General features: G+C 38.7%; 1 protein-coding gene across 1 annotated transcript; it reads right to left on the bottom strand.

The window, feature by feature from the left end:
• Positions 1-6833: 6833 nt before the first annotated feature.
• LOC147323391 (putative phosphatase phospho1) lies at positions 6834-11536 on the bottom strand. The gene is made up of 2 exons (XM_086303711.1): positions 11381-11536; positions 6834-9765 (listed from the first exon to the last, which is right to left on the bottom strand). The coding sequence occupies exons 1-2, from the start codon at positions 11391-11393 to the stop codon at positions 8978-8980; spliced, it is 801 nt and encodes a 266-aa protein (XP_086159837.1). The 5' UTR covers positions 11394-11536; the 3' UTR covers positions 6834-8977.
• Positions 11537-15402: the final 3866 nt, after the last annotated feature.

Here is a 15402-nt window from a genome sequence, read left to right as displayed (position 1 = left end):
AGCGATCCTTTGTGGCCACTCCTTTATTAGGAGCAGCTGAAAAAAGCAGAAGGAGAGAAAAAAACAGAGTAAATGAAGAAGTAATGCCTTGTTAAATCACAAATTCACTGTAATTAACTAAATTTTTTTGGAATGCGTGATGTAATTGATAGAGCCATGAATTCTAATCTCCTCCAGAATATCCGAAAGGATAATCTCCGGCCATTAGTTTGTGCCCTGAAGCTTAAGATCACTCAGAATACGCAACAGGACAATGACCTGAAGCATACTTGAAAGTCCATCAGCAAGTCTGAATGATTCAAAAAACAGAATGAAAGTTCTGGAGTGATTTAGTCAAAGTCTTTACTTTGATTAAGATCCTTTGGTACGACATTAGACAGGCTGCGTATGCTGGAAAACCCTCCAGTCTGGCTGAATTTACATTTCTGCAAAGACGAGTAGGCCAAAATTCCTCTACAGCGATGTGAAAGACTCACTGCCAGTTATTGATGGCAGTTCTTACTGCCAAGAATAGCACAACTAGTTGTTAAGTTTGGAGGGCAATTACTCTTTCACACAAGGGATCGTTTATTTTATCTTAACAATTTAAATTATTATTTAAAAACTGTATTTAGTATTTACTCTGGTTATCTTTGTGTAGTATTAAAATTTGTTTATTGGCAAAATCAAAGAAATCATGAAGGAGGCAAATACTTCTTCACAGCCCTCAAAAGCCATGGTGATGTGCTGCAGACCATTTTCTATCCCTTGTCCCATCTGTCCCATGTTTATAAAAGTAAATGTAAGAAACATGCGGCTAAAAAAGAAGATGTGCTGATCTTTAAATGCAAACCCACAGATGATGATCAGACAGATTAGCAGTTGAAATAATAGCTTTAACAGTAATCAGGATGGAAAAGGGAATATGCAAGTGTGCAAAGACTATAACATAAGACTACAAAAACACACTTTTAGCTTTAAGTCTGGAAATGCAAATACAAGACATGATCAATGCCAGACCCTTACCCACAGTTTGCACGTATTTAACTACTAAATGTCAAAATCTGAGACCATCCCACCTTGGATTTCTTACTTCTTGTTTGTAGGAATCTGGTGACCCTACTCAACCATACTTATGTTACCTTTTATATCTTAAAAAATACTAAAGGAACAACTGCAAGTTCTGCTGATATTATAAACATCACACAGTCTCAGTCCTTTGTTTTGTCATGTTTTTATAGGGTTATAGGTATTTCTCGCTTATCTTTGTCTTTTTCTTCTCATGGAAGATCGGCAGCGATGAAGGACTTTACTCGGTTTTAATGCGCATGATGGATTAGGTGCGAAATATTCAGCTCAGCAATGAACGGGAATGAATGTGAAAAATGTGCAGCTAACAGATCTGTCACCTCCACTGATATGTGGAAAAGGTTAATCGCAAACTGTCTGGGTTCATCCTTCTCTTCTTGCTGCACAAATGAAGTCATGAGCCAGGGCTTCATGAAAAGGGCAAAGGCAAGTGTTTTCAGACACATGCTGTATATGGTGCAGTCTGAGACTGAACAGACACCCACTGTTTGTTTCAACTTTGTCCGCTGGGCTTTGGTTACACAGGATAAAAGCTTCCTTAAAGAGCCACTGAATGTATTTCACACATAAAGGTCTGTTTGCTGCACTTCTGGAAGAGAAGACCACCCATACTTGAAAAATAGGTGTGTAATGCCATCTACACCTTTGGTAAGGTGATACTACGATCAGATTACAAAGTAAAAGGAGGTTTGAAAGATGGGGGACAGTTAAGCTGTAATTAGGGGTGCTGTGAAGTTGCGGTGAGGGAGTCCAGGGTGGAAACTATAGATTACAAAATAGGATATTTCAATTGCTGCTATGAAAGTACACTTTCTTATATTGCAAACACTGCCTGGCTTCTTGTCAGCTTCCCTCACACTGGCACACATTCAGCAGATAACTGAAAGCTTCTCAGTGCAGAGAAGATTTTTTTTGTGATTTTTAGCATCTTCAAGGACACGCAGACACAATTCAGACATTGTTTTTTCTCTGTGGCTGACGGTCTGCAATGAAGGACTCTTGTTTTTATCTCTACAGCTCATCTCAAGGACGTTAGATAAACGTCAGCTCAGACGGCCCACAGTTCCCACTCCTTTCCTTTTCTTTCTGTTGCTAACTTTCTTTTTAGGGAGGGCCACCGCCTAACGCTATTAGCATGACTTTTTGGCTCCCAGTGTTCTCTTAAACTATCACTAGAAGAATCAAACGCAGAGCAGTCAAAATGCTTACAAGTCAAATCTGCCTGATAGCACTTTGGCATAGAAAGCTCACATCCTAATTCAGAGTGACCTCTTACAAGGCCGGAGCCTCTTAACTGAGTTATCTCTCACCTCTGAGGGAGTAATTGAATGGAGAACAATCAATGAGGTTATCCATAAACGCAATCATCTGGCAGCACTGGCCGTTTAAAGCACTTCAACAGTTGAGTGTCATCTCTTACTGGTGGGAGGAAGGGCTGTATCAGCTGATGTATGGAGCTACAACAGGAGGTTGTCATTGACCAGTTTGAGATCCTCAAATACGATTTGTCATCATTCTCCTCAAACTGATGCTAATTGTGTTTTCTATCCATTTATTTACCTCTGGAGGTCAACCAAAATGGGCTTGGACTACAGGCTGTCTTTTGTTAATTTGACTATACAGACAATACATGTCGTCTCTCCTTAATACCAGCTCAATATGACCTCTATTGAAGAATCAATTCTGGTAGGATCATTTGTGCTGAGAGTTGGAAAAGCCCAGAGCTGGCAGACATGTTTTTCAAAGTGTGATGGATAGATCATACAGAAAAAGGAACTGCAGAACAACATATAGGCAGTGATAGTGAGGGCTACAAGTGTCCTGTACAGTCAGCTTTTTGTTGTGTCATTATCATCGGGGTCCTGGACTGACAACAGAAAATATGACGGTAGACAACAACAATGACACGGAATCACCCGAGGCACGGAGTGACAGGATAAATCAGAGAGAAGAAATCAGATGTGGGGAGAACAATGTCCAAGAGAGTGGGTAAAAAGATTGATCACACAGACTCGTCTTTATGTAATCTGACAGAAGTCAATCCACAGAAGAAGAATGGAGCGTAGAGAGACAAGAGAAGAAGCACTGGTTAAAAGGCAGCAACAAGGTTACAGCAGATTAAATATGAACAAAACAGGCCATACAAGCAAGAGAGCTGAATCAACGAATTACTTGGCAGACTTCAGCATCATCTTAAACTAACGTGGTGACATGGAGCGCCTCATACGCCATCTCCATCACTGCAGCCTAGAGCCTTTACTGTCATATCCTGTGAGCCATGTTTCATGAATTCACATCAGCACTGCTGTTTGTGCCAGAGGAACCCTGCTTCCATTGATGTCACTTTGTTTTCTTATTAATCTGTGTTGGCTTAAATAATTGGGATAATGTAAGGACTTGCCAAAGTCACATTCACACTGGAGGGCACTCCTGAGCTGATTTAACAGCGACACAATAACTTGGCGCCATCTTCTGGTGAAAAGGTGCCTTTTCATATGTGATCCTGGGAACCTGCCCTTGACAAGAAAAAGTCAAATCACCCCTTTTTCACAGAGCCGAGGTGTTAGCATTTAGCCCTTGCTTGTTTCTGAAGAAGTAAAAATTTCTTTAGGCTGGGACACATCATTTAAATTATACTATTTAAACTTCTAAAAGTTTCATTTCAAAAATTCTTAATCATTTCTTTTAGTTTTGCAGGCAAAAAATGACTCATGGATTTTCATTGTCTGTACAGTATTTCTCAAATTGACTGTAAAAGATGTGTAGTTCATAGTATAGTAGCATACAGTAACAACCTCAGTAAGGATTTAATGCGCTACGAGTTAAATCCAATACAACAGTATTGTTTGATGTTGTCTGTAAAAAGCTGAGTGAATGTGCCACAAACACACACTTGGGTTTACAGGAGTTTCTTTTGATTCAGAAAGTTTCTAAACACTAATTAACCCAACAGCCTTTAAACTGGATAAACATGTTATCCAAATAGTGCTTTTATTATAAAGATGTCCCAGAAACTTTGCTGTTTAACTGTTTTCTTTTTCTCATTTTCACACACAACAACGAATCAAATAATTTTTTAGCATTTCATCTCTGTGTCTTGTGCTTCTGCTACAAAAGTGGTATTATTCTTTCCTCCTCTTGCGCCTCATGATAAATAAACATATCATCTCCTTTGAGAAGGAAGATTAGATCTCCTGTGCCTCTGAGATGCTCACCGTTTCCTCCCCCACATCACTCCCTCATCTTTTAATTTCGGCAACACAGCTTTGACGTCATCTCTCCCTAAACATAAACTTCAAACCAACAACATCAACAAGTAACAATTACAGACTCGTACCACCCCAAAGTAAAACCAGACTTTACTGTTTTGGTTGCTAAAAAAAAAGGAAAAGGAAAATAAAATCTTCTCTTAGTAAATGCAATCTTGACTTAATCTAAATTCACTATTTTCAAGAAATTGAGTTTTTCTCACAGCATAATTTAATTTCGAAATGTATCCTTATTTGGGAACAGCTGTGGACAAAACAGTCTTTTGTTAAAGTATTTTTCTTGGCTTGATGCTCTCTTCCAACGAGGATCCAAATTATAAAGTCCAAGTTCAACTGATCAGGCACAACCTTACGACCATGTGCTTATTTTGCATTATCCTGTTGAAAGAGGCCACAGCCATCAGAGAATACCATTTCCATGAAAGGGTGTACATGGTCTGCAACACAGAGGTTAGGTAGGTGGTGCGTGTCAAAGTAACATCCACATGGATGCAAGGATCCAAGGCTTCCCAACAAAGCATCTTGCCTTCTTCCCGTAGTGCATTCTGGTTTTCCTGTCTGTTGAGTGAGACAACTTTTAATAGATTCTCACCACAAAAGCTTTGGTTTTGAAGATGCTCTATATAATCAGAAATTTTAACTTACATGTGGCAACAAGATGTTCCTTTTTTCTCCATAAAACACTATCCGGTTCAGTTCCTTTAAATTTGTATAGTGCCAAGTCACAAATGTTCCCCTTTATAAACTGTAACATAAAGATCCTACATAATTAGAGATAAACACGAATCTGATCATCCTCTATAAGCAAGCAGTTGGTGACAGTGGGGAGGAAAAATCCCTTTTAACTGGAAGAGGCTTCAGAGACTGCTACAACTATTAGCAGCTATAAAATAAACTTTTAGGTTTAGATTTTAGTTTAGAATTTTATTAATATTTTAGTTAATAATTTTGAATATCAGTGGTCAGCTGATTATAATGTTTAAATCATTTTCATTTTTACATCTACGTATTAAATAGGAATGGTTCTTTAGAGGAACTGGAGTCTAATAATCTTTAGTACAAACACTTGTGTACTTAACCTCCCTCCTCCTGTTTTTGGTTAGGGCTAGGGATGGGTATTGATAAGATTTTCACGATTCCGATTCCAATTTCGATTCTGTTTAACGATTTGATTCTTTATCGATTCTCTTATCTATTCTTTTTAAAAAAAAGGTGAACACTAAGGTCGAATAGCTTAGAACTTTGTTTTATATCTTCTCTTTGAACAAGATAGAAATTTAGGAGTAACATGGCCTTACAAACCCAACAGTGAGATCTTAAGAGATCCACAGCCTACGGCTCTTCAATGGAGCGTCACAGGGTCCCCAGGAAAAAACATTGTAAATGTAAAATAATAAAATAAATATTCTTCTGTAGCAATAACAAAGTATAACATAAATTATTCTGTAGCAATTACATAAGAATATCCAGTAATGTCCCTGCCTACAATTAAACACATTCACTTCCTGAAAATCGGGGGCATCTGCTGTGGCAAATAGGTGCAAGCCTTTTACCATAAACGTAGTCACTGCTCGGTGACATTCGTCTATCCTGGCCTGAAAGGAGACGCTACCGGTAGACTGCAGTGAGAACTGCCAGCATCTGAGCCAGCCAGACTCTGTCTGTCTGTCTCATCATGGTCACCTAAATGCACAGTAATGGCAGGTTTTGTAATAAGCCAGATCGCGCTAACATAATATGCACTGTTAGTTGATTATTTACCTGCCGCATTAACGGCAGAGGACGTACAAACGTCACCGCTGCTGCTGGGTTGAGATTCACGAGTCCGGAGCGGAATTAAAAACATGACATTCATTTAAGGTCATCGCGTGTTTTGTGAGCAAATGCTTTTGCATATTCGTAGTGTTTCCTCCCTTAAATGAAATATCTACTTTTCAAGTATTGCAAGTTGCCCTGTTTCTCAACAAGAACCGGGTTTCAATACCCATATTTCACTTTAATCCCTAACCGGTTTGTTTGACAAGCCTTTCCTCAAAAGCCTTAAACTTCAGCTTGGTTTTGATTCTTTTCTTGAACTTAACTTAAAAATCAAACCAGTCGTTAAATTCATCTTGTCAGTCAAGACTTCTACCTAAATTTAAAGCATGGGTTTCTATCAGTGACCTTGAGGAGATCGTTCATGGTTTCATCACATCCTGACTAGGAAAAGGCAATTTGTTGAACTAAGAAAAACACTAACACTGATATCATGATTGCAGTTGCTGACTGGTATAGAAACCCCAACTGAAACTATACTTCTTCTCAAAGGCCATTTCAGCTTAAGATGAATTATAACTGTGTTATTTTCTCCAGTATATTTTTTATACTGTAAAAAGATTTGCTGTGCTCAAGCTCTGTGGTGTTTTTGCATGTGCTGTTATAAATTAGAACTCATCTTTACGGGGTGTTGATTTTGTGTCACAGATATAAACCAGACAACAAAAACACATTGTCAGGTAATGGCTTTATATTCCTGTTAATATGATACATTACACGCATAATAGAACTTTTGATGTAATGAATATACAACAAACCGCAAAATCGAAAAACAAGACCTTTTCTTTCCCCCCCCATTGTTGTAATATAAGCATGGTTGTCTAAAAATCGCAATACTGAAGTGATCTGTGGTTGAGTAACACACATAAAAATATCACAAGTCAAGTTTTTCATCCAGTATAACCTATGTGTATAGAGCATTTAGTTATTGCACAAAATCTATTTTAGTTTTACAGGTACACAGATTTAAAGTAAACTAATGTTTTTACAGTCTTAAACCATGATCTCTACAATTACAGTACGATACAGAGGAACACCCACAGCATATTTGTAACACAGCATTGGATAAGAATTAGGTTTAGAGCTCAGTGAATTTCAGAGTCAGACTCATGACATCTATAAAAGTTCACAAGTAAAATTTGTTTGGTTGAAATTCAACAGTACAAAATAAACAAATGCTGCTATATGATGTTGCTCGTTTAAGTCTCCCTTCCCTGAGAAATTAAAAAAACACCCCTTAAAGTAAATTTCCAGCACTTACACAACAATTTGTCATTTGTTAAGGCTAAAAAAATGTCACCAGTTTTACACACTACTTTACCGTTTTACTTCTTTTCATTAGCACCCACTTTTCCCTTTACAAACATGGACTTTATTCAACCAGGAAACAGAACTCTTGAGTATCAAATTCATCTTGGTAAAGACAGACAGCATTAACCTAACATAGTTCAATATTAGCTTTTCTAAAGCTGAAACCAGTCTCACAAGGGATTCAAGACTTAACAGATGTAAAGTATTGCTTCAAACAAAAAATGAAGAAAAGAATACCCTTCAATGCATTAATTAACTCTTCATAATCAATACCAAACAATACTAAGTATATATTTTTCCCCTGTTGCAAGTTTAGTGAGGAAGAAATGAATTTACATGCTGATTTATGCAGATATACTGAAAATCATCAACTGGGAAAGCATTCAAATAGAAAGAAGAACTTCTTTATCCTGACCCAAAATGAAAACATCTTATCAGTAAAAATAATCACTAGAAGTTTTTAATATGGTATGATTCCATTACATTAACCCTTCTAAAATTGGTAGTGTGCATTTGGCTTTTTTCCATTGTTTCAGAGGGACAGGGAATAACGTTAGACCGACCGGCAGCTGTGTGTCTATGGCATGCCTGGTGTAAATTACTGTTGTGCAATCAAGCCCAGATTAAGTATCAGTAATGGGAGGTGGGGAGTGCACAGGTACTGGCGTATGTCATCTTATCTCTTATCTTTTCTGACCTTGTCCTTGGCCAACATGGTCATATGTCCCAGAAAGTTTCATAACACCTGGCCCTACTTATGTGGACGTAGATGGAGTTTTTTTAAAGGAAGCGTGACAAAAGAGAAAAAGTTTAAATCTCCCCATGAATGAAATCTCATACAGTTAAGAGGAGAAGCAAACCATCAGAGTTCGCATTGCTCAAAAATGTAAACTACACGTGTACTGAAGGGGATGGTTGCTTCATAAACGGCAACTTCAGAGCACGCATGACAATTTGGTTACGATGTTCTCTCCCATTTATCAGACTTGATAAGGAGAACAAAGTGCATAATGAATACTGCATATCTATTATTGATCAAATATCCTTGCTATTGCTAGCTAACTGAATTTTAATACCACGCGATTTACAATGCGGCATACATGTTTAATACCAGAGTCATTGGGATGAAATAGCCTTTTGCATGAGGCTAGAATTACAGCAGTTTAAGTGTCTTGTCAAACATTATATTTAAAAACCATTAGCACTATGAGTTAACCATTTACTGGCTAGCTTATCGTAGCATAGAGAGTGGAAACAAGGGGAAACACCTGGCCTGGTACAAAAAGGAATCTTCTATTTAGAACCTCTTACTACCACATTTGATCATTTTCAATTAAGATTTCACAAAGTTGAAGAATAAAAATAAAATAAATCCTACATCTGTAGGATGGTCTGGTTGTTGCTCGGCTAAAATCATGCATAACCTGCCTGCCAAGTGGACTAGTGTTGGCGCACCTTTATTGCACTTGTTCCCCTCTTACAGACCTTCTTTCACAAGTACAGGCATGCAGTTCTCATTTCTCCTCCACTATTTTCTTCAGGCAGTCTACTATGTCTTTGCCACTGACCCAAGGTTCAATGTTTGTTTTGAACTTGGCAGACTGCTGAAACTCCTTTAGCAGCCTGTGCATTGGAAAGTCTTTCCTGGGGAAAGCCGTGTCCCGGGGCCCCAAAGCCAGACAAGGGCAGGCGTCATTGGCCCCATCTCCAATATAGAAGACCCTCTGAAAGGGAACGCCGCCACGCTCCTTCTGCCGCTCCGCCAAATACTCCCGAAGGATCACCTGCTTGCACATGTTATCAGGACAACGGGGGCATGAGTGCGAGTGGAAAGAGAGGAGCACAAGCTGACCAGCCGCATTAAAACTGGATGGGTTTGTGAAAATCTTTCTGAAAAGGTCACGCACCCCAGCATGCCTAAGCCAGGTTTCAATAAAATACATGTTGGCATCGGAGACCACCACAAGCTCAAAGTCCTGCTGGTGGCTCTGCAGATACTGGAAGAGATTCATGAGGCCTTGATTTGGTGGGATCTTCTCCACTGCTGAATGGATGGAGTCTTTAGAGACGCCCTGCTCAGCCATGTAGGCCAAAATCTTCTGCGTATTTTCATTATACTGCCCCTCCCTGTAACTGTTTTTCAGCCAAGCAGGGAGCTCTTTGTCTGGCAGAGTACGCACCAAAGCATCGTCGCTGCTTTCGCAAATGATGGTCTCGTCGAAGTCAAACAACACCAAAAAGCGTTGATCCTGTGGTGCGGCAGGCGTTAAAGGAGCTGTCATCTTTGGTGAGTGATTTCTTTCTGGGGGGGGGAGAAAAGCAGAGGTGGAAGGAATGAAACAGAGAGCCCTTTTTTTCTCACCGTCAAGGACAGCAGACTCTGAAGCACACTGTTTTATAGCATCCTGGTGTAAAACTTTAATGGCGAGAAGCCAAAAAAGCCATCAATCAGAGTTTAAATCACAGAGAGTTCAGGGTTAAATTAAACTGAAGCACCAGAGGAAAACAACAACATGCATTAAGACTCTTAATGAGGCTATGAGCTGAAGGGGAAATGTGTGTTTACAAGAGTAAAGGAAGGGAGTTTAAATGAAACAAAAGTACCTCATAAACAGGATGTTCATTACAATTAATGAAAGAAATGAAAAAAACAACAACAACCCCAAAGAAGGGCAAATTGTTAAACTCTTTATCTAAATCTCTTTCCACACAAACATGCCTTCAGTCCTTTTTAAAATCATTTATTTAAACTTAGAGGCCACATCTTCCAGCAGTGCCAGTCTCTTGTTTACATAGCTGATATATAGCACAAGGCTTCCCCTTTTACAGGCCTGTTGTAACTCCAGCGAAGAGAGGGCTGATTATGTCACAGACGTTTGGTGGGATGTTAAATCTACTGGAGTAGTTACTGTGAAATGTAGACGTTTTTATGAAAAGAGCTATGATTCCTCTGAATTGAAGATGAACAGGAGTGTATATTTTGAAAAATGTAAAGCTTTAACAATTTTTTCCCCTGTAACCTCCTTTTAGTTTTCATGCCAAGTTTTAAAACTTGACATAAATATGTCATATTTGCAGATATGGCAATTAATCTTTAGACACCTCATAGCAGAAACGAAAAGCAAAGGTGTTAACAGTGGGATGCATTCCACTTGTCGGGCGTGTGTGTGTGAAATGAGCCATTATTAAATTCACGTGAGCATTTTCCCGCCAAGGTAGGAAACATTAAAAGTGGCAGATCAGAGAAAAGAAATGATTTGATAAGAGATGTCACATGTCATCTGCATCACTACAGAAAACAAAACAAAACAAAATCAAAATTATAAAAGAAAATTGTAAAATAATCAATGCCAGTGTTTCTGACACTTTTGGATGAGTAAACATTGACCCAGGAACATAATTGGTGTTCCTGGAAACCAACATAACAGGAGTGTGATGGATAACGAATACGCCCTAGAAGGCCAGGCTGATTTTACAAGCATGTTATTAACCCAGTACTGCAATCTAGCTGTACCTGTGACTGCGACAGAGGGTATTGGGTGCATACAGAAAGTAAAACAACAAGACCTGACTTGATCGATTGTTAATATTTGCATAACATTCGTAACATGTTATGCAGGCTGCCTCCAGGAACTAAAAATGACATGCAACCTACAGCTTTGGTGCACACATGTGCCAAGTGAGCACAAGCCTGATCTCCCCAGCAGCCACTGCGTTATTAATAGCACACATTTACACACTAAGCTATCTAATTTTAACCCCGGCGAACTATTTCTGTATGAGAGGTTACCTCTGAAAGTCATAAGCCGGTCATTGCATGAACGGAGCAGAATAAAAGGCTGATGTAACTATTTAAATGTGACACACGTTAAAAATAAAAGAAGAAGAAAAATAACACAGAGAGGAAAACGGCCTACCGGTGGAGGGCATATATAAGCGGGGATGGTCGGCTAGGTGTCCGGCTCCCAGATCCGCATCCCAGTGACGCGGTAAGATTTTTTAAAGGAGACTCCACAGCGGATCGAGGGTATTCCCATTTAAAGCCGTTGCGTCAAGCAAGCCGACGTAAACACGTGATTTCCGCCATGACCTTCCAAAGTAAAAGCTTCAGCGAGTAGCTTAAGTGTACTTGGTGAACCTATATTAAATGTATGGTACACTGTTACGGTTATGTAAACAAATACGACAGAAAGTGATACCATGCCGAATGTGCCCAGGTATTACTTTTTTGTCCTCTACAAAGTTTAAGATGAACTAAAATTGTACATTTTTGCAAATACAACAGTTATTATAAACGTACTAGTAGCTTAAATCTCATGTGTGGTGAATCTACTGAAAATTGTCCCATTTTATCTCATCCAAGTACTTCATAATACATTCTTACTTTAAAACATGAAACGCAACCTTTAAACAGACAGGACATTATATAAAATTGTGAAATGTCTGTGTAGGTTCTCAGTAATCCAGGTCATAGTAGTTGTAAGAGCCTCATCCCAATCCGATTTACTCCCTGTTAGACCTCTGCCTTACCATCACATATTTGAAATACAATAAGGGTTGTGTCACTCAAAGGTCAACATCTTTAAAGAAGAAGCTCAAATAAAGAAACACCTACTGGTTTATTCAAGATGACACTTGGTTAAAAATCAAAACACAAGAGGTAGAGGTTTCATGAACACATGAGCTGAGTGGATGAAAACATCAAGTTCACCAAAAAATAGATACCTATTTGATTCCCATTGGAGTGGGTATTGTAGGTCAAAGGGTAGGTCAGAGACCTACCACCCACTGGAGCATAAACGTTCCCTATGAGGCTGAAAGGAAATAAAAGGAATACACATGTAAAGAAATCTCTTAAAACATATGATGGGATAGAGCAATATCTCAGAGGTTTCACCCCTCAGCTGTGATGATGTTAATGATCATTTTTCACACCTTGGCTCATGTGGCGACACACATGATCAATAGTGGGTTAATGACAAGTTCAGCACATGGAGTTATCTGAGCTTAAGAAGCTTTTAGGGGTCCTTTTGCTTTAAAATTCAATTCAATTTTCAATTCAGTTTTATTTATATAGCGCCAAATCAAAACAACAGTCGCCTCAAGGCACTTTATGTTGTAAGGTAGACCCTACAATAATACATACAGAGAAAAACTCAATCATACGATCCCCTATGATTGAGGCATTCTTAACAGTATAGCAGCTGTCCCCATGCTGTTTCTGGGTCTGGCCTTGGCACACCCTGTAACTGGACTCTGTACCTCGGTGTCGTAATTTACAGAGCTGGCTTAAAGTACATTTCAGTTTATACAACAGTAATATTAGCTGACCTACTAATAACTGACAAGTAAACTGATAAATAAACTGCTTTTTTTCCTTTTACTTTGCAGGTGACGTGTTGCAGGTCGGAAAAAACTCAAGCTGTCCCTTCGCCTGATGGTGGAAATATCCCTCTAAAAATATACAGAGGCATTCTTGTATCAGCAGCAGTCACGAGTATGAGATTGTTATATACAGCTAACAGCTAAGGGTTAAGAGGTTTGACGTTCATAAATCCTAAAAGATACATTGTCATTTTATTCCTCTGCATGTGTGTGAATGCTTCTTCTATAAGCCTAGATAAATTTTTGCCTCCATCCAATTTGTCGTATGGCTACTAGAATAACTTGTAGTTTAAAACTATGTACATACAGTCATATGAAAAAGAAAGTTTTAATAGGACTTTATGAAAAAAAAGATTAACTTGTGTCTTTGGCAGCAGTAGCTTGTTATAAGCATTTTCTATATGACTTGCCCCGTTTTACAGCATTGCTTTAGGTCATTGAGATTTTCACACACTTGTTAAGGGTTTTTTAACGACCCTTCACTTGTTAAGGGTCTTTTAACGACCCTTCACAAGATTTCAGATGGGCTGAGATCTAGACTTTAATGGGCCATTCCATTGCAAATTTGCTTCTGTGCTTGGACTCATTGACATATGCATGCCCTATTTTAGGCCAAGCTTTAGCTGTGAGGTTGCCTCACATTTGACACTAGATTACTCAGCAGTTTCTCAACACCTTAATTACTTCTTAACACAGAATAACTGCTATGATGCCTTCCAGTAAGGTTTTAGACAGAACCACAGCACTGAGACTGCTCTGACCAAAGTGTTTAATGACATATGTCTGAATACAGACAGTGGAAAAATGTCTGTTTTAGTTTTACTGGATTTCAGTGCAGCATTTGATACAGTTGACCACAACATATTACTCAAACGACTGGAGAACTGGGCAGGTCTTTCAGGAACTGTACTAAACTGGTTCAAAACATACTTAGAAAACAGGAAATACTTTGTATCAATGGGTAACTTCACATCTGAGCAGACAAGTATCACATGTGTAGTCCCCCAAGGTTCCATCTTGGGACCCCTTCTGTTTAACATTTACATGCTCCCACTGGCACAGATTATAAACAACAACAAAATAAACTATCACAGCTATGAAGATGACACACAAATATATCACAATGTCACCAGGAGACCGAGGCCCTGTACAGGCTCTTGGTAAATGCATAGAGGAAATTAATGACTGGTTGTGTCGCAATTTTCTCCAGCTAAACAAAAACAAAACAGAAGTAATAGTCTTTGGAGCCAAAGAAAAATGATTACAGGTCACCAGAGAACTTCAATCTACACACCTAAAAACCACCAACCAGGCGAGAAATGTGGGTGTAGTGATGGATGCAGGCCTAAACTTATAAAAACACATTAAGACAATAGCAAAGTCAGCTTACTATCACCTCAAGAATATTTCAAGGATAAAAGATCTGATGTCTCAACAGGACCTGGAAAAACTAGTCTATGCATTCATCTTTAGTAGGCTTGACTACTGTAACAGCATCTTTACAGGTCTACCTAAAAAACCAGTCAGACAACTACAGCTCATTCAGAACTCTGCTGCTCGAGTCCTTACTAAGACCAAAAAAGTGGACCACATCAGTCCAGCTCTGAGGTCTTTACACTGGCTGCCTGTCCGTCAGAGGATAGACTTTAAAGTTCTGATGCTGGCCTATAAAGCTCTGAATGGTTTAGGACCAAAATACACCTCCTGGATCCGGTTTTTTATCAGTTCCCAGAGTCAGAACCAGACACGGAGAAGCTGCATTCAGCTTTTATGCTCCATATATCTGGAACAAACTCCCAGAAAGCCTCAGATCAGCTGAAACACTCAGTTTATTTAAATCCAGGTTGAAGACTCACCTATTCTCAGCTGCATTTGAATAAAGCACCAAATCCACACTGTTTTACTTTTAAGCTTAGATTTCAAAACTTACATTTTAACTACTGATTTTATCTACTGTTCCTTTCTTTCCCCCCCATTTTAAATCATGCTTTTTATTTGTTTTTATTTTTTAAATGTCTCTGTAAAGCACTTTGAATCACCTTGCTGAACACCTTGAATTGTGCTATATAAATAAACTTGCCTTGCCTACTATAGATTAGGTGTTCCCTGTGCTTGACATTTGGTATGAGGTGTTGGAGGTGTGGTTTTTACCAAATATGGTTTTGTAGAGACAAATTTGCTGGAACCCCCACTCCTGGGAAGGTTGTGACATTTTTGTGGTGTTAACACAGCTGAATGCTGCAGAACAACAAACTGTCAAAACGTCTGCTTTTACAGACAAGGTGGTGATCGGTTAATCGCAGCGCTGACTGCTACTTACTTTCTCAATCCTGTTGATGTTATTTTCTGTCCTACTGTAGAATATCATTAATGCAATTTTAGTATTTGAGGTTTATATAAGTACCATTTATCTCTGAGAAATTTTTCTGTGAAATAATTTGATTAATTTTCATAGGTTTATCAAATTAGACTGTATATTACTGCTTACTTCAGTTTTTTTTTTTAATGTTTTAATTTATGCACATTTCCATAAGAATAAGTGAGTTTCCTGTAA

Source organism: Aulonocara sp. 'chitande type north' Nkhata Bay, linkage group LG8 (assembly GCF_057382095.1).
Source record: "Aulonocara sp. 'chitande type north' Nkhata Bay isolate Kocher_YH1m ecotype deep benthic linkage group LG8, A_spYH_male_GT1.1, whole genome shotgun sequence".
Classification (NCBI taxonomy): Eukaryota; Metazoa; Chordata; class Actinopteri; order Cichliformes; family Cichlidae; genus Aulonocara; species Aulonocara sp. 'chitande type north' Nkhata Bay.
Note: the sequence above shows the minus strand (reverse complement) of the source record. Positions and strands in the feature narration are given on the sequence as shown.